General features: G+C 35.6%; 1 protein-coding gene across 1 annotated transcript in view; it reads left to right on the forward strand.

Annotated features, from left to right (window-relative positions):
• LOC111048164 (flocculation protein FLO11) overlaps window positions 1-25,374 on the forward strand; it is a 48,019-nt gene that overhangs the window by 9,051 nt on the left and 13,594 nt on the right. Inside the window, exons 5-14 of the mRNA XM_039425286.1 lie at window positions 1,474-1,700; window positions 2,078-2,173; window positions 4,187-4,380; window positions 6,767-6,904; window positions 9,194-9,384; window positions 11,596-11,797; window positions 16,040-16,285; window positions 20,105-20,244; window positions 22,740-22,849; window positions 24,505-24,612. Coding sequence (XP_039281220.1) covers window positions 1,474-1,700; window positions 2,078-2,173; window positions 4,187-4,380; window positions 6,767-6,904; window positions 9,194-9,384; window positions 11,596-11,797; window positions 16,040-16,285; window positions 20,105-20,244; window positions 22,740-22,849; window positions 24,505-24,612 — 1,652 coding nt within the window. The remainder of the gene's footprint in view (window positions 1-1,473; window positions 1,701-2,077; window positions 2,174-4,186; window positions 4,381-6,766; window positions 6,905-9,193; window positions 9,385-11,595; window positions 11,798-16,039; window positions 16,286-20,104; window positions 20,245-22,739; window positions 22,850-24,504; window positions 24,613-25,374) is intronic.

Consider the following 25,374-nt stretch of genomic DNA (forward strand, 5'->3'; position numbering starts at 1 on the left):
TCTTTTAATCTTTCGTTTACGAAGATAATAAGCTGCAATAACAATCTGTAAAGGCGTCCATTTTGTGAGTCAGAAAAACTGATGTATGGTCAGGATGGTGCATACGCACTGACGGTCGGTCGACCTGATGGTACTAAATTCCCTTTGAAATGCTTTTTGGGCGACCATCGGGTGGACTTGATATCTGCGTCTTTTAATCTTTCGTTCACGAAGATAATAAGCTGCAATTAAACTATCTGTATAGGCGTCCATTTTGTGAGTCAGAAAAACTTATGTATGGTCAGGATGGTGCATACGCACTGACGGTCGGTCGAGCTGTGTAACCGACCTAAGACTTCAGTTTTCAGATAAGATTCAGTTATACATGCTGAAGTATGTATTTCGTGAATTACCTTTATTAAAAGTGTGTTTTCTATTATAAAAACCATGTTTTTTAATTTTTCCTTGGTTTAAAATTACGATTTTGAAACCTCTTATAGTGTCACTCTTATCTAGCAAAATAACTGAGAAAGTTGAGATGCAGTTACTTTCTGTTTTCAAGCTTTTATTAATTACGTTTCATTTCATTAATTTATTTGTTAAAATAATTACAAACAAGACAAACTTCAACTATTTGATTATTAATTAATTATTATATTATTTTTGTAAGTTAATTATTGTAATTGTTATAACTCTTAGATTATTATTTCACAATTATAAGTAAATGAATAAATAGATTAAAAAAATAAATCATTATATACTCAATATAATAATAATAATAATAACTTTTATTCACTTCATTGTACAATTTTACAAAGCATAAAACATAAAAAATATCAAGTGCACTCCTCATTAGGCTAGGCCTGCGTCGAGGAGTGGTTCGTCTTATGAATTACAGAAAATGTATAAGAAAAACGATTCAGCTGCTTCAAGTACTATATAGATCTACTTACATAAATAGTATTATCTTATGCCATTAAGCAATCTAAACAAAAATACACATCTTCCACAAAAAGAAACAAATTGATTCAATGCTTAGTTTATATAGCCTAGTTTACAGAATAAAGTTAAACATATTTCAATGAAACAAAACGAAACGAAACAATTTATGAAGCCGATAAATACAGTCTAAACCTTCTACAGAAAATCGATAAGGAGGACTCTCTAGAAATATCGAGAGGTAAAACATTAAATAAACGAGGACCCTGAAAGGCTGCATGACCAGCCGCAGATGCAGTTACACATCTCGGCTCATACAGTTTCTCTCTGGCTTGACCACGAGTTGTATATCCATGTTCAGGAGTCACTGGGAAATCTAATGGTCGTTCAAATACATATTTTAATAAGTTCAATTTATATAAATCCTCAGGGCTTAGAACTTTGAATTCTTTATAGATTAGGTTAGTGGGATATCTAATTGGTCTATTCAGACATATTTTTACAATTTTCTTATACTGCAAAATAAGGGGTTGTAATTGATTTATTGATTTATAGGAGGACCCATCGAAGGGAGCCAATTCGGCAGCGTCCAGTTCAAAGGGTGGCGCATCGAATGCTCCGTCTCGAGGTGTGGCCAACCAGCCAGCTGACCGACAATCGGCTGTCGACCAGACGGCCGCTCGCAAGCGACCCCCTCCCCCCGCACCTCAGCAGCAGGAAGAGGAAGAGGAGGAGGAGAGGTACAGTGGTGGCGCGAGAGGAGGCCAGGGTCCCAAGTCCAGGTCTGTCCTTGTTTTTAATCGATTATCAATATAATTTCAGTGAGATTCCCGTTATAAAGTCAGCACCTGATTAAAATTGGTTTGCTATACTCATCTATTTCACTGTCCATGACGAACTGCTAGTTAATCTTTCGTTTTCAATTATTTTTAAGGACACTATAGTCTAATTTTTTGAATAGACTTTTGTGTCGTCAAAAATATATCAAAACTAAGTGGTTTGCGATCTTAGTCTGTCATTAGACTGGACTGATTATCTTGAATTTTTTCAAGATTTCAGTAGGTCAAATATTCAGTTTGTCAAGTTTTTAATTGGAGCACGGTTTACCTGCTTGTAATTAGATAAACTGAGACCAATAATGTTTGATTATTGTTTGCAGATACACAACGATTGAGCGTACCAGGGGTGGGGGAGAAGTAGCCACCACCCCGGAGCCAGCCAGCAACGAGGTGCTACCTACCAGGGGAGGAACCAGGTAACTATATTAAGGTCCACGTTATAATGGCAGTATTTGATCAACATTGGTGTTGCTATCCTTGTCTATCATTCTAAAAAGCAGATAGCGCTATCCGTTTCCACCTCCACAATGTTACCAGATCGTTTTTTAACAATGTAGAAATATAATTAATTGAAAAAATATCTAATCTCAATTATGGAAAACTAGTAGTTCTGTGAACAGTAGACCTCGCGCTCAGTAAGTTACATTGACTTGTTGTTACGTTCTCTCAAAAATTAATAAATAATTTATCAATTTAAAATGTCTAGAAAAAATCCTAAATAAACATAGAGTTTTCTGTCCTATCGTACCGTGACGTGTCGTCCCGGAATGTGAGTGTGAGCGCTGTTATCAGGTCTGGCTGCAATTGTCTGCAACGGTTTATCAGAGATTGACAATGGTGTAATAACCGAAACCGGTCTTTCTAAGTATCAATAAATCTGTAGTTTTTTGACAATTTCTTAGTCTTTTTCATTCAACTGTCTACAATGTTACATAATGTAAAGATACATTTTCAAATCAACTGTCTACAACGTTGATGGAAAGATACATTTTCAAGATGTTCGATGTTTTTGAACGGGTAGTATTATAGTCAACTGTCTACTAACGTTGATGGAAAGATACATTTTCAAGATGTTTGATGTTTTTGAACGGGTAGTATTATAGTCCACTAGACAGCTGATTTATGATGAATAATCTAAAGTATGATTTTTGCAGTAATATTGGCGTTCAAAGGAGACTCCTTTTCCTTTTGTATTATCCTTAAAATGCAAAATTTTAAAACACCGTATGTATACGTCGAGGCGAAATTCAAAAAGGAACATCCCTGTCAAATTTCATGAAAATCTATTGCTGCGTTTCGCTGTAAATGCGCAACATAAAAACATGAATATAAACATAAAGAGAAATGCGAAACCGTCGACTTGAATCTTAGACCTCACTTTGTTCGGTCAATAATTATTCAATCATTGAGAAATATATTCTCTTGGCGAATAAAATATTGTTGGTTATTTTAAACAAGAATTTACAGTTAATATTACATCAGATATATATTCTGGTATCAGCCATCATCTGTAGAAGGCACTGGCAAGGTAGAGAATCGCTGCTCTACTTCCTTTCTCCACTATCATTATAACGTGAACCTCGTACGGGAAAATTCATTCTATTTGAGCTATTTTTTAAAAGTGGAATAAATTTATTTTGAGAAAGCAAATACATCTTTCAATGCCCAATGCTGTTATCCTCAGTGTGACATGGAAACGTAACAGTGTTTTTTATTGACAATTCAATTTATTTATACAGTATGAAACATGCTTGTGTTTGTCTCAAAATAAATTCGTCGTATTAGACTATATCTTGTGATTCCATTATTGTGTTCGTATGTGTTTGAATTCCATTGTGTGTTATTGAATAAAGATTGTTATTGAATAGAGGTTGGAAAATACTAGATGTGTAAATATTTTGGGTCTAAAAGTATTAGTGTCGGTCCCGCAAGAGCCGGTTAAATTTTAGCCGTGATTAATTCCACGAGAACCAATTAGACAAGCCGTCTTTTCAAAAACGCCTTTTCTGATTGGTTCTTGTAAAGTAAATTACGGTTAAAATTTTTGTGCAACCGGGCCCTAGTGTTTGAAAGTGATGACGAGACATAACATTTTTTGGAATAGTTTTCATTCAAAATTCGGGCATGGAATAGTAACGGCTATAAGCCAGTTCATCCATTCTCAATCATTCATGATTATGTGTTTTTATTATTGTACGATTTTTTATATTTAATCTGGGTTTCAATCTCTCTAAATTCGAAATTTCTTGTTTGTAAGTGTTTGCTCATTAAATTGGACACAAATTCTATTAAGTGCGAAACATAACCGTCTTTCTGGACTGGTATATTAATCAAAATTCGGGGGAGGAATAGTTTTTGGCTGTATCTTGATTGATAATATTGTAAATCTTGATTCAATAAATGATCGAATAAATAAATGTTTTGTTTAGGTCGAGAGGCCGCAGTGGCCAAGTTTCCCCTTCACCGGCCTCCGTGGAGCAGGCCGATGACGTGTCAGAGGAGCGCCTCCCCGCCAACACCCGCTTCCCACCTCGGTCAAGGTCATCCAACCACAACACTACACCCCTCACCCCTCCACACGACACACCTGTCACGAGGGTGCGCGGATCTGGTGCTAATTCAGGTAGGCAAACAATCAATAAATGCATAAATGTATTTCAAAATAATCCCCTGATTGGAGAACTCGCTCAAAACGCCTCTGATATTCTGTCAGCTGTTCTATTGAGATCAGTGGAAAGTTGAGAAAAGTTGTATTGAGTTATTAATTGCATGCCATTGATAATCCAGCTGACAGCTTGTTTGCTTTTGTAATATTTATATTCTTCACTTTCAATATTATCCTGTGATTTCCTGAAAAAATACGAAGGACTGAGAAAATTTGTTTGGTCAACGAACTTAATCTGTCTTTAATATAATATATGTTTTCTTTTTTTAATGTTTTTATCTGCAAGAAACAATTTTTTCTTCTTCTATTATTTTTTTCTTCTTCCTGCCTTGTTACTATAGTGAGGTCCACGTTTTTAATGGCAGTGTTTAATAAGCAATGGTATTGCTATCCTTGTCTATTCAACAAAGCGGATAGTGCTATCTCTTTCTCGCATTGCTCTGTTGCCAGATCGTCTTTTAACAATTTAGGATTAATGATTAATTAACAGAATATTTCATCTTAATTATGAAAAATCATTATGAAATCATTGAAAAATATGATTTCTTGCTTAATAAAACATAATTATTTAAAACGAGAATGAACCGTTAATATTACATCATTAAACCTTTATCAGCTACCGTCTATAGAAGGCATCGACAAGACAGAGGATCAGCAAAGTTTTTCTCCCATCTTTCTTCACTGCCATTATAACGTGGACCTCACTATAGTTGATTCCTCAGTAGTGGCTTCCTCCCTATTTTACATACATTTGGGGTTTGTGTATCATTATGAGATATTGTAATAATATGCTCGGATATGACAAGTTTCAAAAATATTGATGAATGTGTGCGTGTGTATGTGCAAATGTGTCTCATCCTTTTCATATAATGTCCCATTATTTCGACTCCTATTCACGGACAAGGACTTCGCGGAAAATTTTTGTGAATAGCAATTTTGTTTGCATTGGCTCCCATATGAATATGTTCTTTATTTCTTCATCAGTCTCTCTTCCATTATTTCAGTATGAGCTGTGCACTCTCAGTATGAGCTGTGTAATTTAATTATTGTTGTATTGATGATACACTATATTCTATTGATAAATTGCTATTCAAATTAAAATACCTGTGAGGAATAATATCCTTTTATTACTTTCCTTGCCCTATTACCATAGGTAAGGAAAGTATTGCTTTCCGAAAAAAATTAAGGTACCCCAATTTCTAAATTTCTATACGTTTCAAGGTTCCTTGAGTCCAAAAAAGTGGTTTTTGGGTATTGGCCTGTATGTGTGTGTGTATGTGCGTCTGTGTACACGATATCTCATCTCCCAATTAACGGAATGACTTGAAATTTGGAACTTAAGGTCCTTACGATATAAGTATCCGACACGAACAATTTCGATCTGATGCAATTCAAAATGGCGGCTAAAATGGCGAAAATGTTGTCAAAAACAGGGTTTTTTTGCAATTTTCTCGAAAACGGCTCCAACGATTTTGATCAAATTCATACCCTACCTAAAATAGTCATCGATAAGCTCTATCAACTGCCACAATTCGTATATCTGTAAAAATTTCAGGAGCTTCGCCCCATCAATGCAGATAGATTCCCAATTATCAGGCTTCAGATACAATTGAAACGAAAAAAATCAAGTGGAGTAGATTGAGCATGAAAATCTCTACAATTAATGTTTAGTAACATTTTCACCTAAAATTGAAAATAAGCTTTAAATTCGAGAAAATGTGATTATTCAATTGCAAATTATTGTTGATTCTATTAAATCATTCACTATGAAGAGATAGCAGACCTCATGTGTGTCTCCAGCGTTATTGCCCTGTCACCAGCTGGCTCAAATCTTTGAATAGTAGACTTGAGATGCGCGGGAACACTAGCGTCAGGTGATCAATTTTCATAACGGCAAGGAAAGTTGTGTGAGTGCGCCACACCAGATTTTTGTAAGTTATATCTGATAGGATGATTTGTTGATTTAGTGTATCCTGTTCTTTTTTACTGGTGTAAACAATAAAGCTTGATTTGATTTGTATAATGATTCAAATATTGTGTCTAAATTTGAAGTTGATTGATGAAAACAATCGTAATTAAACGTCGAACATACAAACAAGCATTCCTTGAATTTGCTCGGCCTCTGCGCTCAGGCTCCTTCGAACCTTGCAGGGACTTCCCGTTTTCAATATAGTTATGTATAATCTTATTTAATGGTATTTTTCTTTTTTCATTTTATATGTTATTTTACTTTTTTCTTATATAACCATTTTTGTCATTGTAATTATGTTTTTTGGGACAATTAAAGATTTTAAAGATTTATTTCAAATATCCTATTTATTTATCTACTTGAATGTATTTGCAGGTGGCGGCAGTGTGAAGCGTCCGAGCTTGGAACTGGTTGACAGCAGTTCGTTCCGCACGCACGCGAGCGACAGTTCGCCAGACCAGGATCAGGGACAACCTCAGCTCAGTCATGGCGTTGAGGAGACCTCTCCAAGAGGTAGGCCTAATGCAATTCATTTATTCAATCATTTAATATAACACAACTTCCAGAATAGTCAGTCATTGAGTAACTGAGCAGTTGCCAAACCAAGACCATTCAAGATTTCTCTATTCCAAAAATGTCAATTCACAATATTATTGTGGTCTGCTGTACTCTAAAGGTTTGTACAGACTTATGCGCCTTGAACACGCTGATGCTATTTTATTATTGTCACCTGGTCATATGGGACATATATATGAATCATATATTTATCTCATATTGATCAGGATTTTAGAGTTTTAATTTAGAAAAGTTTAATGAACAGTGTTTTTGTCTTTGAGCAATTTTTGTCATCGACAGAAAGATTGTTTATTTCATTTGTTGTCAAAATTAATGTAGCTTCTCTTTTGTTTTTAATAACAAACGTGCCGCCTGTGCGACAGATAAAAATATGTACTGAAATGGCTTTCATGTTTGGCATTGACTGAGTTATATTTAATACCCAAAATTTTACTTTTGGTCAGTGTGTGAGGGTGTGTGAGCTCGTTCGTTAGGACTGTGAGTAAAGTCCGGCTGTTCTGGTGAAGGGGATAGATTTTGCTCTTGTTTTATAATACAGTTTTCCTGTCGCAGTTCGGGCAGTTTTAAAGAGAATTTGTATTATTGAATAGGACGGGATCTGAACCCATTTCATTGGATCAGTTATCTTGATTTTTAATTAATAATTAACGCCGCGAAATACCAGTGGATGCCAAAGTGGGAAGCTATTTCAAAAAAGGTAGGTGACTACTGAATCATTGTTCTTAAATTTTTCATAACCACAAACATTGAATCCTCATTAGCAGCAAAGCAAGTAGCCCTTGAAATATTCACCTGATTATTATTATTTCGTAATTTCTAATTATAATTCTGATTTTGTAATAAATAATTTATTGTTTTGTTTTGAATATCAAAAACCTGTACGATCTTTTCTTGTGTTTCTTGTTTTTCATTTTCCCACCCTTACATATTTGGTGAAGGCACATCTTGCTTACATTATATACCAAGTAATTTAGTTATTATATTCTTTCCTTCATAATATTATAGACTTTCAGGTAACCCGTGCTCCCCAAAAGTCCAATTGAAAACTTGACCTAATGAAATCTTGAAGAATTCAAAATAGGACTATAACCATCCTCGGTAAATTAAGAATCTATAAGCAAAATTTCAAGTAAATCAGTCCAGTAGTTCAGACGTGATGATGCGTCATTCTTGAATTACCTATTCCGTACGTTTATAAGGCAATTCTTTTTTTATTATATGATAGATTTTTCTATTCAACACCAATAATCTAACATCTATCTTTCTCCAAATTAATTCTATTCAATTGTCGGCTGGGGTTAACAGTGAATTTTGAACATACACTTCCTATACTATGGGATATTTTCTCATGCTATCTTTTCTCTTTGGCCTTACTGTACTTCTTCTTCTTCTTCTTCTTCTGCTTCAATCGTCCGATTGGTTGGCAGCTTTCCATCTTTGTCCAGAGCCAGCTGTTTTAGTTGGGTATAGCTCTGGACCCCAAGATCCCGGGTTATCTGCTTCAAATATTGTAGCCGGGGTCTTCCACGAGCCCGTTGTCCACTGATTGCACCTTCCAGTATTGTTAGCGTGAATTCGCTGTGTCTTATAATATGTCCTATCCAAGAATGCCGTCTGTCCCTAAGAGATTTCAATAGAGTTTTTTGTGTCTCTTCAGCCCTTTTAAAAAACTTCTTCATTTGTTATTCTATCGGTCCATTTTATTTTCAGCATTCGCCTCCAACACCATACTTCAAATGCATTAATTGCCTTTTCTTCCGCCTTACCGATAGTCCATGTCTCTGAGCCATATAGTGCAATACTCCAGATACAACTCTTTATAAGTCTCTTTCTCAAATCCAAATTCAGACTTTTGGAGGAAAGCACATTCCGTTTATTGATGAAAATGGCCTTGGCTTCTCTTATAGTACTTACTGTACTATCGTATGCTTATTCTACGATAGCTTCACGACTAATAACTACTATGACTATCGGCTTGAGTTAACAGTGAAATTTGCAACGTAATCGCCCTATACCATGGGGTATCTTCTTATGCTATATTTTCTTATATGGCCTTACTGTATTAGCTTATGCTTATCTATGATATTGATTTGTATTTTTTGTCTAAAACCATGGGATATCTTCTCATACTTTCTTTTCTCTAGGCCTTACCAGACTAGCTTATGCTTGTTCTATGATGTTACTTTGTAAATTCGTCTAATGATTAATCGAATTTTTGTGCCACAGTTCAAAGCCGGCCCCGTATCCGTCACCCGCAGTCACAGACCCAAAGTGGCGCATCAGGTGTGACTCCAGTCACCGACGAGGGCACACTCAAAGTGGCCATTGTACCACAACTGGCACAAACCACACGTGACAGTGACCTTGAGGAGTATGTGGTGGAGCCTCAACAGTCACCACGGCAGAGACAACCACAGGCCAGTTGATTGATATCATCATATTTCAATAATATTAGCATCAATAAAATATAATATTAAGTTAATTTCCCATGTAGGGCTACTAGACATAAATAATTAGTTATCAAGGTTATTGAACGAGCGTCAAGGAGTTCTCACTTTTGACTTACTGAAGGCCAAAGTCGTTGGCCGTCTGTACTGTATGTTCTACTATAACCTTCGAAAGAATTGATTAATCAGCTTCAAATTTTGAACACGTATTCAGGTGTGATAGGTGCAAAGATTGACGACTTAGATTATAATTGACAAATCCTTATACCCCTTTCATAGGTGGTCAGTGGGATGAAAAAAATGAAATGAAAAAGTTGTGTTGTGTGAGATGGTTTGGTACTCTTCCATAATAAAAACACAAATTGAAATTGTCAAACACTTTTATTATTATATAAAGCTATAAATCAGTTTGTAAACAAACAGCTGAAGATGTGGCTGGTGAATCCACGAAACCAGGTTCTGTTCATATAGTTTTATACAGAGTGGTGCAGAGGAAACGCATATTTTTCGAACCGCTAGTACTCGGCGACGGGAGGGGATATTGCCCTGGGACGAATGTTGGCAGACGGCTCATTCTATGCTATTTCAGGCGCTATAAGCGTTGGAATGTACAACATCGTGTGTTCCTTGTCCAGTAGCTTTTTAGAAATAATGAATCTGTAGTCACAGTGCAACGCTTTTCCGTCAATATTTTAGAGTTGGGCGTCGAGGTGCAATGCCCGATCGAAATACTGTACTCCGATGGGTTGCAGCGATTAGAAATACTAGTTCTGTGATGAAAAAGAAGCACCTGGTCTTCCCCGTTCAGTTGGTACTCCTGAAAATGTAGACCGTGTCAGTGTCGTCAAGTCCTGAGATCATGTCGTCGAGGACTAGTAACAGCTGCTGTTCTGACTCGGTCTACATCTTCCGGAGTACGAACTGAACGGGGAAGACCAGGTGTTTCTTTTTCATCACAGAACTAGTACTTCTAAACGCTGCACCCCATCGGAGTACAGTATTTCGATCGGGCATTGCACCTCGACGCCCAACTCTAAATATTGACGGAAAAGCGTTGCACTGTCACTAAAAATTCATTGTTTCTAAAAAACTGCTCGACAGCGAACACGCAATGTTGAACGTTCCAAGGCTCATAGCAACTGAAATGGCACAGTATATGCCGTCTGCCAACATTCGTTCCAGGGAAATAGAATATCTTCTATAGAATAGAATATTATTCTATTCAATAGAAAATATTTTATAATCCATGCCTGTAATGTATTTATTGTGAAGCTCTGTGAGATAATAGGCTATCATAATATTATCCTAACCTACCGGTAGACGCGCCCTACTCATTCACACGAGCAGTCGTGTGTTGTATTTTTTACAACATCCAATTTTCCAATTTTTATGTACTCTGTTTACTGTCAAAACATATTAATTATTTGTAAAATTACTTTTTCTATCTTCTTTGATTATTTCAAGCCTATGAACATTTGGATGATTACCATTTCATAGCCCAATAAGGTACATCAAGCAAAGCTATCAATTCTGTGTTATTGGTCAATTTACAGTCCCCGTATACAGTCTTTCCCTATCTTATGCACAGTACGACTTATGCACTGTCGCGACTAAATGGCTGAACCATTGCTCGGTTGATACTGCAACTCAGTGGAGTGATGGGGGAAAAGTTTTGGAATGCATAGGTGGCTCATTCGCTGACACCACCCCATTCAATAGTTTTGTGCAGCAAAAAATTGACACTGTTGTACTTTTTACAAAAGCGCGACTGCCGGAAGGTTAAATAAAAAGACTAGGGCCCGGTTGCACCAAAGCCGGTTAAATTTTAACCGTGATTAGTTTCATAAGAACGAATCAGAGAAGGTTTTTTTGAAAAGACGGCTTCTCGTGGAATTAATCATGGTTGAAATTTAACCGGCTTTTGTGCAACCGGCACTAAGAAATCGTGAAAACCACAGATTTTATTAAAAGTAGAAAGACCGGTCTCGGTTGTCAATCTCAACCGAAAACGGTCTTTCTAAATTTAATAAAATCTTTGGTTTTGACAATTTATTAGTATTTTTATTTAATATGAACCACAATATATCAACGTCTCAAGTACACAATAATATTATCTCCTAAAATTCTGTTTAAATAAATATAGATTAACATAACATAAATAAGCGACTACTTTCAAAACAGGCACCACAGACCAGTGTAGGACAACAGGCACCTCAGACCACAAGGGAGAGTGACCTTGAGGAGTATGTGGTAGAACAACCAAGACAACGACAGCGCATCCCGTCTGCGCAGCCCACAGAGCTGCCAACCTACGAGGCAGAGACGCCGGTTGGTACCACTGTGCAACCTCCCCCTCCGTCACCGCAGGCTGACAAGGAGACAGGTTGGTAGCACTCGAACATACTCAAGATAAAATATACAGGCATATACAGAGTGAGCATAAATTATTTAACTTATTTCATAGGTGAATAAACAATAACGAATTAGTGTACTTACATGAATATTGATTTATTGAGAAGCCAATTTTAAATAGTTTTACTTATAGCACATGACAAGTTCAACAAATTTCTACGTGAGCACCTTTTGATGCACAAAAAATATCAAGACGATATTCAATTTCACGTCATACATTGTCGATTATTTATGGAGTGATGTCCTGAATTATGGCATCAATTCTTTGCTTTAGTTCATCAATATTACATAACTTCTTGCTTGCAACTTATTTTTCAAGGCCATACTCCAAACGAAAGCCTCATTGAGCGGTAATAACCGATTTGCTTTCGTGAAACCACAGAACGCACATAGGTTTCTCCTGACGCTCTGTCAATCACACCATTGAGTTGACTGTGTTTCTATGTAGGTCATCTTAAATTATAGCAACTATACCAATTTTTGCCACAAAAATAGGCGCGCTACTACCATAGAGAAACAATAGCGTAAGAATCTTGGGCCAATTCTGTATTTGGCATATGCAAATGAGCTATGTTCAATTAAGATAAGAGGAAGAGTAATAGCTTTTGCTGATGATACGTGTATACTATTTGAAGGAAACTCCTGGGAGGAAGTTTTTAATCTAGCACAGGAAGAATTGATGAAAGTCGATAAATGGTTGAGAGAAAATTTGCTTACAGTAAATTCAACAAAAACGAAATTTTTAGCCTTTTCTCTGACAGAACGGACGAGACCACCGGATTCTTCAATAATTTAACATCACTGTGGAAGCACCAACAACCCGTGTGATTGCCCTTCAATTCAACAAGTCAATGAAATAAAATATTTAGGAACAATAGTGGACAACAAATTCAAATGGGACAAGCACATTAATCTATCAATTACCCGGATCAGGAAGCTTCTCTACAAATTCTATCAACTCCGTAAAATCCTCAACTAAAAACTGTTTATTTTCCTTTAGTGCAATCAATTTTAAGATACGTCATAATTATCTGGGGAGCTACGAATTTTAAACATGTTGTATCTCTCTATAAACTTCAAAAACGAATACTAAAAATAATAGGCTTCAGGGAGAATCAATTCCCCACGAACATTCTTTTCAAGAACAGTAAAGTACTGAGTGTAAGACAACTCTACATCCAGGCTATCATCACGCGAATGAAGAGAAACAACGAACACATAAGACTGGCAGATCATAACCATCAAACAAGGCAGAGAAACACGAATTTAATTGTACCAAGGATGAACACTACATTTGGGCAAAGAAACTACATATATTTGGGACCAAAAATTTACAATTCAATTCCAAGTTACGTTAGGGAAGAATTCAATAGACACAGGTTCAAGAAAAGCTTATTTTCCTACAGATACCTTGAAAAGTGACCATTCCTGCACTGATTACAGAACGCAAAGAATCACTTTTCTGCTCTAGTGCGCAAAGTATTAATTTGTGTACTCCAGATTTGCAACATGGCAACACAAAATAGTTGGTGGGCTATATGGAGGATTAGTGCACGAAAACAAAAATAAAGGTGGTAACAATGACTGTGGTTAGATTTGAATAAGAATCATTTCAATGGCTACCCTACATTTATGATAAAATCCCAATCTAGAAATCCAAAATAAGAATAATGTTCATCTAAATCATAATTAAATAATCATCATTTACCGATTCTCATCATTTAATAATAAATAATAGTTCTTTTCTATTGATAATTATTATCTCAACTGCAAGTAATGAGAAAAGTAGCAAATATACATTATAAAATTCGAATTTTGAGATTAATGATTACCGTTCGATATCCATATAAATAAAAATAATAAAAATAATAAGAATATTACAATAAATATTCTCTGTTGTCTATAATATTATTTTTATAAATATTTTTCAGTTTACTTTGAGCATTTTTCTCGGTAATTTCAGCAAAAGTCTAAATTTCTGAATCCTGTTTCAGTACTTTTTAGCTGGATGAAACAAACTTAGGTACGATTCTTCCTGCTAGGTCGCGCGCTTGTCGGTTCAGCCATCTTGCAGCCATCCCAATCAGCTGTTGGCGTGTATTTTGAATGCAAATTTTTGTTCTATCTGTATTTTTTCTGATTCTTGAATGAATAAAAATGAGAACTTTGGCTGAGAATTTTCAACTTCAATTGGATTATTAATTTTTAAATGAATTAAGGCTATTAATAACAGCATCACACACACACAAACATTAGATGGATTTCAGCCATCATTTTACCCATAATTATTCACTTTTCATATTCAATGGTAACTGTAGGAAAAATGTAATGTGAAATATGTGCGCAAAGTTCCTCTGCAGCAAACTGTCACTTTGCGCACTAGTTGCACAAATAACTATTTCCTGGTTGGTTGATATTGGAGTGGAAAATTGTGAAAATTTAGTTAGACTGTAAATATTAGAATCTATTTATTCTTCATTCTTTTCTTTACTGTTTCTCATTTTTCTAAAAATTAACTTTCTTATTATTATTATTAATAGAACATTAATAACATCTATCTACTAATTTCATAAAATTTTCTTGTATTATAAATTTTTACTAATTTTATTATAAAAAACGTTAATTCCATATCAGTGAATGAAGTTTGTAAATAGTAATTATAACACGCAATAAGCAACTAATTACTTATACCCCAACACATATAATTTATAGTGAGGTGTATATTTATTCATTAAAATTATTTCCTGGTCTTTATGCTCTGAGACAAATATCCAACGTGTGTATTATCCAAACACTAAAGTCAGTATACTATGCTGTAATACATGCGCATTTAGCATATGGCCTGTGCATATATGGCAGTACGAGTAAAAGAAATTTGGATAAAATTCTTAAACAACAGAAGCGGGCAATTAGAATAATGTTTAACCTCAGAAGAAGCGACTCAGTAAGATTACTGTTCTCTCAACTTGGGATTTTAACAATTTATGGTCAATATGTATTCGATGTGATCATGTTTTTCAGGAAGCAGTCCAATGTATTAGAGTTAAGAAATCAGACTCACAACTATAATACCCCTTTTGGCCTAATTATTGAGAGACATAGATTGGATCCTTTTGAGAAAAAAACAATTTTCAAAGAAAGAAAATTTTTTATCAATTTACCAGGCAATTTAAATTTAATTGAAGATATCAAAATATTTGTTGCACAAAAACTGATAATTAAAACTATATTAAGCAAACCCAGGCTCTATCCAACGGATATGGTTTTTAGTGATTTTGAGGTCATGACTATATGTCAATTATACATAAAAACCGTAATTGAGTACTTAATAAAATATAGATCCGATTTTCCTCTCACAATAAACTCTACTCTTAATTATTATAATCTAAGGGCCACTGCTAACAAATATGTAACCTATAACACTAATATTGAATGTATAAGGAGGCAATTAATTTACATAGGTACTAAAATAATAAACCTCATTCCAAATCACTTTCTCATGGACAATAAGATCAGCGGAAAAATTAAACTGGATATAAAAACTGGACATACAGTAATTTCTTCTTCCATTTAGATATATGACTCGAGATTTCTGCTCCAGCATTTTTTTTTCATTAGTTTTTTCATTTTTCAGTGGACTCGCTTACCTTTATTTTGAGTACCTATTCCTCTGTTTTCTTCCTTCCCCCCATTTCTCCCTTCCTTTTTTCCTCAATACTTCTCTTCTTTGCCTGCCTATTACATGGGAAACCATGGTTGGCTAGGTATCTTCCTCTCTTTTTTTTCTCTTCTCCAACACACCCAAACACTAAGCCCATGGTTTTTTATATTTGTAACATTTTATTGTGTTTTATTTGTTTCGTAAATCTTTGTAATTTTGTTTTGTCTTGTTTTGTGTGTTTTTAATAAATTGAATTGAAAATTGAATTGGAAATTTGGTAATAATCTGAAGGAATATTTGGTGAGCTTATCTCTGTATTCTTTGCCGGAGTTTGACAACAGCAATCATTGATTTATTTTGAATTTTATTCGTGTACCAACTATTAGTAAGTTAAGACTTATATGTAATTTCAAACTGACGCTATTCATATGTATATGTCTGATGAATAAAGATTTTTCTATTCAATTCTATTCTATATAAATAGAGTCATTATTGATAAACCCCATAATATACGGATGTTATGAATTGGTTTATTGATTGATCGATTGACAGCTATGACGGACAAGGCAGCCTACGACTTGTACGCAATTCTGCAGCAGACGCAAAGTGAGGAGGCCAACTCACTGACCGGCCAACCACTCACCACAGATGAGGAGCAGGAGGAGGAGGAGGAGCAGACCACACTGCTGGTGTCACCACCCACCACCACCACAACCACCACCACCACCACAACCACCACTACCACCACCACCACACCGGAACCGACCACCACCACTGTGCCGCCGGCTGTGTCCTCAGGTTAGTCACCCCTCTATATATCCCATCAATAGAATAGAATTCTTTATTGTCATTGAACACATAGTGCAATAGACATAGTCATCAAGAAGCAAAATTCATACAATAGATAAATACAGAATAAAGCAATTCACACAAATCAATATGAAGTCTGAAAACACATAACAATAAGCTTCCACAAAATATATGAGTTCTATACATGAATAATACTTAAATAGACATAGCCTAGAATTACATTTTCCTACAGTTACGTTGAAAAGTGGCCATTGCTGCACTGATTACAGAACGCAAAGAATCACTTTTCCGCTCTAGTGCGGGAAAAATTTTTCTGCACTCCAGATTTGCAACATGGCAACGCAAAATACTTAGTAGGTTATATGGAGCAACAGTGCAGCAAAATCAAAATGAAGTTGGTAACAGTGACTGCTGTGGCTGCTATAGTGAGCAGAGGTGCAACGAAGCACAACGCGCTAATTATTAAGTAGATATTATAACCAAGGACAACATTTTTATTCAATTTGAAAATAAATTAAGGTTTTTATCAATAATAAAATTACACAGAAAAACATTTGATGGATTTCAGGCAATTTTACCCATAATTACCCACTTTTCATATTCAATGGTAACTGTAGGAACCTCTGTTCCTCTGCTGCACTCAACAAACCATTCCGCCCTCGCCTACGGCTCGGGCGTAAACGTTTCTTTCGGTGCAGCAAACTGTCACTTTGCGTACTAGTTGCACAAATAACTATTAAACAGTGAAATAAGTCATGAAAAAGAAAGGCTCTCCATACTCAGATCATGCCATTCTTGAAGTGAATAAAGTGGTTTGGCTTTCAGGAACGTGAGCATTATAAATTTAAATTTTCTAAAGGTAACATTTCTAGCATCTAGTGGTAACTTATTAAATAATTTAATACTCATATAATCAAAGTTCATTTGAGTCTTAGTCAATCTAGCCTGAGTTACCTGCAGCTGATACCTATTTCTTGTGACATGACTATAAATATCACTTCTTTGCAATAATTTATTAAGATTGCCTCTAGCAAAAAGCAAACAGTTGAGAATGAAAATACATGGCACAATGAGTATACCGAACCGTACAAAATGATCCCTACAAGACTCTGTAAATGGGATGCCAATCATCCTTCTCAGAGCTTTATTTTGCCACAGTAATACATCTTTAGCACCAGGAGCATTACCCCACATCAGAATCCCATACAACAAATGCACATGGAAAAATGCATGATAGGCATTGATGACCAAATCTAAGCTAGTACAATATTTCAATTTGCCAATTAAATATGTCAGTCTGGATAATCGTTTACAGAGTTCTATTGTATGAGTTTCCCAGCTCAGCTTAGAATTCAAGTGTATGCCTAAAAACTTGACATTCTTGTTCTCTCTAGCAGGTTTTAAGCCGAACAGTAAGGACTCTGTTTTGTTTCTATTAACGATCAACCTATTAACATTAAACCAATACTCAGCTTTATTAGCTTCTGTTTTGTTTCTATTAACGATCAACCTATTAACATTAAACCAATACTCAGCTTTATTAGCAACTAGTGCTGTTTTCTGGCTAAGCTTTACTGGCGCTCTATCATTTATCAGAAATGTAGTATCATGGTGTTGTGTATCAAGTTGAGATGATACTGTATCATGTGTGGTGATACAGAATTATTCTGTGGTGATACCAACACGTAGTTGAGATTACAAGCTAAGAGAAAAGCAACATTTTCTCTTCTTCCTCCTTCTTCACCTTTTACTCCATTTCATCATCTCCTTCTCACAGTCCTTTACAGTTTTCTACCTTTATATTGTATTGTGCTAAAAGGACGTAACTCCAGCCACGGAGTTTCCTCTGTGCTCCAGCTCAGCTCCTTTCTGTATCTCATCGGAGGCAACACGTTGCTTTTTATAAGCTACAAACAAAGTTTGTTGCTTCTGTGAAGAAGTCGATAACTGTTGGCAGTGGAGAAAGATAGGAGAACAACGTTGATGATCATCTGTCTTGTCAATGCCTTCTATAGACGGTAGCTGATACAGGCTTATTGATGTAATATTAACTGTTCATTCTCGTTAAAAATAATCAATTATAATTTTATTAAACAAGAAATTATATTTATCAATAATTTAATAATGAATTTTCATAAATTAAGATAAACTATTTTGTCAATTGATTATCAATTCTACAATGTTAAAAGACGATCTGGCAACAGAGCAGAGCGAGAAAGAGATAGCGCTATCCGCTTTGTTGAATGATAGACAAGGATGGTGGCGGGTGGGTCAACCACTCATTTGGTTGATGCGTGGCGTGGAGAGCAGAGCAGAGCGGCAGGCTGAAAGGTAGCGAACGCGAGGGAGGTATCAATTCTAAGAGAAAAGCAACATTTTCTCTCCTTCCTCCTTCTTCACCTTTTACTCCATTTCATCATCTCCTTCTCACAGTCCTTTACAGTCTTCTACCTTTATATTGTGTTGTGCTAAAAGGACGTAACTCCAGCTCAGCTCCTTTCTGTATCTCATCGGAGGCAACACGTTGCTTTTTATAAGCTACAAACAAAGTTTGTTGCTTCTGTGAAGATACGCAAGAAGTCGATAACTGTTGGTAGTGAAGAAAGATAGGAGAACAACGTTGATGATCATCTGTCTTGTCAATGCCTTCTATAGACGGTAGCTGATACAGGCTTATTGACTGTTCATTCTCGTTAAAAATAATCAATTAAAATTTTATTAAACAAGAAATTATATTTATCAATAATTTAATAATGAATTGTCATAATTAAGATAAACTATTTTGTCAATTGATTATCAATTCTACAATGTTAAAAGACGATCTGGCAACAGAGCAGAGCGAGAAAGAGATAGCGCTATCCGCTTTGTTGAATGATAGACAAGTGTAGCAATACCATTACTGATCAAACACTTCCATTATAATGTGGACCTCACTCTAAAAGGACGTCCAAAAAGCTGCTCCTTATTTTCGGATGCTTTTGCTGAGAAGATACAAAAGAGCATCTATTGCTTATGGTAAGATACGCAATGAGCATCTCCAACAGGGAGCTCTCTTTGCCTGGTAGTAGATTCAGATATTTTGGTAATAACGGTCTGATTCCCTTAACTGCATGGTGGGTCACACCTGACCCAAACTAGGAATCTTATTTCAAACACTTTCTTCAGAAACCCTTTTTACAGATCAAGTTCGTTGGACAATTAAACCATAGAAAAAAGATAGCATAAAGCTGCGTACACATATTCGCGCTTCCAACCCGCACCGAGCACGCTCCTCCCTCATACCGCCCTCGTACCGCCCTCGTATCACCATCGAACCACAGTCGCTCCGCCCACGCACCCATCATGAACGTTACGGAAGATGTTAGATCTTCTCGCGTTCCCCGGTCGAACCACTGTTGCTCGCCGGTCGATCATCAATCGCTCTGCTGGAGTGACGTTCGGTTGCGGAGCAGAGCGAAAGTCTGTACGCACCTTAACAGACGATAAGAATGAAAGAAAGCTTTAATTGCTATCTTTTCACTATGATAAAACTCACCGACCCCTCCGTCTTTTTTCAGCAACAAATGAATAACACTGAAAGTGTATAAGAACAAATTTTCTCACTGACTGACTCAAAAATAGTTTCAGTTTTTCACTTTCAAATCCAATTTTCACTTCAAAACTAAGGACTAAAATTTTACAGGTAAATTTAGATTGATGATTGATTGGGCTCAAATGCTGACAGTTTGTCTGTTTGGTTGTGTTTTGATTTAATTTTGATTGTTGATTGCGTTGAAATGGTGACAGTTTGAGTTGGTGTTGTTGCAGTGAGAGGTCGCTACCGCGGAGGTGACCGTACGCGCGTGCGCAGTCAGGCAACCAGCACAACCACAACCACCACCGAGCAACCAGATGACGCAACCAAGCGCACGCGATTCCAACCTTCCAAGAACCGGCAGGAGGGACAGGTGATTTATTTATTTATTTATAACACATTATGATGATTTTAAACAATTATAATTATTTATTACTAGCAGGTAACGCGTGCTCCGCAACGGTCTGATTAAAAACTTGATAAACTGAAAACTTTACATACTGAAATCTTGTAAAATTTAAAATAGCCTATAATGATCCTCAGTAAATTGAGAATCTATTTTCAGAATTTCAAGTTTTTGTGTAGTTGAGTTTTGTGTAGTTTATCAGAGATTGACAATGGTGTAATAACCGAAACCGGTCTTTCTAGTTATCAATAAATCAGTGTTTTTTTGACAATTTCTTAGTCTTTTTTCATTCAATTTCAAGTTGATCAGTTTAGTAGTTGAGACGTGATGATGCGTCATTCGTGAATTTTCTATCCCTACGGCTTCAAGCCTGTTCTTTTCTTTATTATATTAAAGGAAAGTCAAGTTTACAAGAACAGAAACTTATATCACTATACCATTGTAGACCCATCTTCATGCTCTGCAGATGTTGAACATATTTAAATTTTGGATTCAACTTGAATCATGAAGGTACAATCCTACCTACAAATGAGAAAATGAGATAAAAATAGTTGTCAGTCAATGGAGAATGTTTGTTTGTTTGTTTTCAAAGCTTCCCAGAGACTCTAATCAGAGTATAGGAATTGTCAAAAATTTATAATACATAGGCCTACAGTATTACAAAAAAAGAAGAAAAATGACACAAAGGAACCCTCTCTACACACAAACTCTGTGGTATAGAATACTCCAAGCATCAAAAAACTTTTTAATTCCTTCTCAAAAACATTGACATCTTCACAATTTTTCAAGTGAGTAGGAAGCTTTCTAATAAATTTAAGGCCCATATATGTAGGTTTTTTCTCAAAAAGAGCTGTTCTGTGATACAGTGAAGCATAGTCTCCTCTATTTTTAGTATTGTATCCATGCGAATCAGCATTTCTAGTCATTGTCTGTCTTCTAACATGCATAATCACCTCATAGATATAAATAGAGGGAACGGTTAGTATGCCTAATTCTTTAAAGTGGTTCCTACAGGACTCTAAAGGCATAATACCTTTGATCGCTCTAACAGCTTTTTTGAAGCTTGAACACCCTCTCCAAATTCTGGCACGACCCACCCCACACAATAATGGCATAGCGGATGTGTGACTTTATAATGTATAAAAACAAATAAATAGAAACGTAAGATGCAAGAAAAGTAAGAAGAAAACTTTGGATTTTTCAATTCATAATTATATACGTTTGAAGCTAGGGATACTTGAATTCAATTAAACTTGGCTTCAAGTTTTCAAAATCGCCCATTCAACTCAAACGTTGAAAAAACTTGAATTCAAGTAACCTTGACTTAATGTAAAAGCAGCTGAAGTGTTCAACAATTTTTTGGAAATCAACAATTGAAATTCAACAATCAATATTAGATCAGATATAACGGAGGATAACTTGAATCACAGCTATCTTTTGTTGAAATCGGTGGTAACAGAAAATTGGAAGCTCTGCCGTTCTATCATTTCCACTGACTGTATAACGTGATATCAATATGTATTGGCTCACTATAATATAGTATTATAGTATAGCTCACTAGTATATTTATGTGCTTTTATATTTCCCTATTGAAACCTTTTGACTGATTAATTTGAATTGAATTGTTTTTTATCATAGCACCTACTAAGAGACTAATAAGATATTCTATTTTGGCTTAAATTGATGAGAATATTGTTTGTGAAGGTATGACCCGTTGTTTCAGGCTTTTCCATTATTGGTAATAGTATATTTTGCACCTAGAGCAGAAAATGAGATTTTTCCAGCTCGAAATCGGTTTTAAAGTCCGAGGCCGTAGGCCGAGGACTAGAAAAGATTGAGAGCTGGAAAAACATTTTTGCCCGTGGTGCGAACGATATTTTTCTCCACACTACAGGTATTGCTGACAAAATAAATAAAGAATACAAAATAAAGAATACTCGTTAAGCTATCGTACCTATCTCTTGATTTTAGTGGTAGAAGATTTGCAGTCAGGATTTCAGATTCTTTTAAAATTTCACTTGGAATACCACAGTCATCTTCAAGCATTTTTGAAAATTCGGAATGCACTAATCAACAATAAATAATTGAATAAAACTGGTTGCGAAGCGAATTAGTTTGATTCGAAACTGGAACTGAAATCATGGCGACTTCAGCTGATGATGAAAGTGGACACTCGCCCGATCTAGCGGATGACTTATTAACTACTTCCATGAGCGGCTGGAAAGAGACAACTTTCTGGCCTAGACCGGAAAAGAAACCCTTTTCTGACGTCGTCTGCAAACAAGGTCTTTCAGATCTACGTAGGGACTGGAAAACAGCTGCTTTCTGTGCAGTGTGGCGAAAAAGAATAAATTAGATTTAATTTATTTTCCACACATTCATAATGTGATAGAGGATACTATTGAATTGATTTACTTTGAAATTGTATCTTGAAATAAATTGAAAAAATTTGATTTGTGCAGGTGTCAGCATATGGACGTCGAGGTTCGAAGAAACCAGTGACCGAGCAGGTGGATAGTTCAAGTGCCACTGAGGAGGAATCGACACCTAGACCAACTGGAACTCGAAACAGGTAAATAGCAAATGAAATTCCAAATAAAAACAATATTAATTTCATTTATTAATACAATTTACGATACACCATTATTACTACAAAAGAATAAATACAAAAGATACCTATCGGATGGAGTTCCAATGGGGTAGAGCCCTAGTTGTCATGTTATTTCTATTTTTCCTGCCAAAAACAGAATAGGAAATAGGCATTTAAGAAGATGAGAGTGTAGACGATTATAAGCAGGCTAATGAGATTATAAGATTATGCTAAAGATTATTATAGAGATGACACTTTTTACGCTATTATTTAAAAATTCAGAACTCAATTAACCTGAAACTCAATTCATAGATAGAGAACAGAGCAGACGACCAAACACAAGCGGTGTTTACACTTGCATATTTATCGTTTACGTAGCATATTCTAACCTTGCACTATAGAAACACAGTAAGACTAATCAGCTGATGAATTTTTTTTTAAATACGTGAGCATTTATTTGCTCCAGAGTTCAGAAGCATGAGGTTAGAGTATAAGGTAAACCTTATTCATATAAAAACTAGATTACCCGGCGAACTTTGTACCGCCAAAAAGTCTATGTATCTCTGTCACACTTGACTTTATTTGGTGAATCATGAAATTCATCTGACAATCAATATTTTTATTTACATCTCAATACTGACTTACTATGTGCTTAGTCATGCAGCATTTATTATTCCGAAAACATATTCTTCTCAATCAATTGGTAGTGATATCTATCAGTAAAGTGTTGAATTGGAAAAAATAGAGGTTAAATCAGTGTTCCAAAGATGAATTTAATATTTTCATAGTTGTTGATTGTCAATAGATGGTCCAGAAAATATGCGATGTACGTTGAATCAAATAGAATTCCATATTCTTTCCATCTTCCATTTTAGGATGAATATAAGCTAGGCTAAATTCAAAAAAATTGTAAATTATTCTGTCATTTTTCAGTAATATTAATGAATTCAATATGAACAACTCTCTTTCATGAGGTGAATAAGTTTTTCCCAAAATTTTCCAGTTTCTCAATGATAGGGGAGGGATAATTATTTGTATAGGTCTTCTTTTAATTAAGGAACCATTATGTACAGCTGGTACCAATCAACTACACTTCAACTCCAAACTACCGTTTTAATACCAGTACACAACTTATCACAAGGTGACGTGTTTATTACAGCTGGTAACTTTAGTTGCTAAATCATATTATCACAATATGATCTTGAATCATGATCATCTTTCCATTCTTCGGTAGCCGCTCGGCCGAAAATTTCAAAAACATAGGTCTGTAAAATGGATTAATAAATAATTATCATCAGCCCCCTATTAAAATTCTTGGTCAGAAACCATCCCCACATATTCTCAAAGTTTCATGCCGTACTGTCAAGTAGTTTCCAAGTCTATAGGGAACAAACAAACACATTAACAGACATTCATTTTTATATAATATAGATGAGCAAATGCTTATGCTTCTACCTAATGCTCATGAGCATATACTCAGTTTTTATTCATATGTGGCCCTATCTTATGTTAATTATACTTGTAGCGGTTCTACTTTGCTCTGATGTGTTTAACTAGTTTGGATTGTATTTTAACGGTGTTCAATGTTTTCTGCAATGAAGATTTTGAATGTAATTGTAAATTTTATGTTGTTGCAGGTACCGCAACAACGGCAGAGCATCGACAACAACAGAAGCGAGCCAAGTGACCGAACAACAACAGCAGTCATCGCGCAGTCGGCCCTCGTTCGGTGCGCCCTCCGACAGGTGAACTCATTCATTCATTTATTCATTCATCCCATTCATTCAAACAGTATAGTGATTGATAATCTATAATACAGGGACCGGCATATTAATCTGACGATTTTGTAGTAATTGTTATGTTTTAACCACTGTCATTGAAAAGACTGGAATGTTGTACATCGACAGGTCTATTCTTGCCATTTCAGTAGCCGGTATGTCGTGGTCAAATGTACATCAAGCGATTGTGATCGGAGCTTATTTTAAAAATAATAACTCAGTTATTTTAACACAGCGATTATGTCGCAGACACTTCAATAATTCAAATCGACACGCGCCTGTTCACAGTAGGAATACGATCTTGTAGGTAAAGAATTCTAGGAACATGTCGTCCGCTTTAAAAACGAAACCAACAGGACGAAAACGGACTGTGAGAACGACTGAAAACAACGCGGTAACAGTAGCTGTTACAGGTCTCCGCGACGTTCAGCAGCGAAACATCCTGTTGCGCTAGCCATTTCTGATCCAAGTAAATTGAATTGAATAATGAATATCAAGTGTACGACGAATTCTTCATTCCGACTTGAAATTCCTTCCGTATAAGATAATGTTAGTGCAACAACTTGATGCAAATAATTAGGCATATAGTAAAACCGCTTGCGAGATAATTCTCGAAAATGTCCACCAGCATGCCGTTATTCTTTCAATTGACGAGTCACATTTTCATTTTTCGGGATGTTTTTTTTTTTTTTTTAATAAACAAAATTACCGTTATTGGGCAGCCAATAA

This window comes from Nilaparvata lugens, chromosome 3, assembly GCF_014356525.2.
Source record: "Nilaparvata lugens isolate BPH chromosome 3, ASM1435652v1, whole genome shotgun sequence".
NCBI lineage: Eukaryota > Metazoa > Arthropoda > Insecta > Hemiptera > Delphacidae > Nilaparvata > Nilaparvata lugens.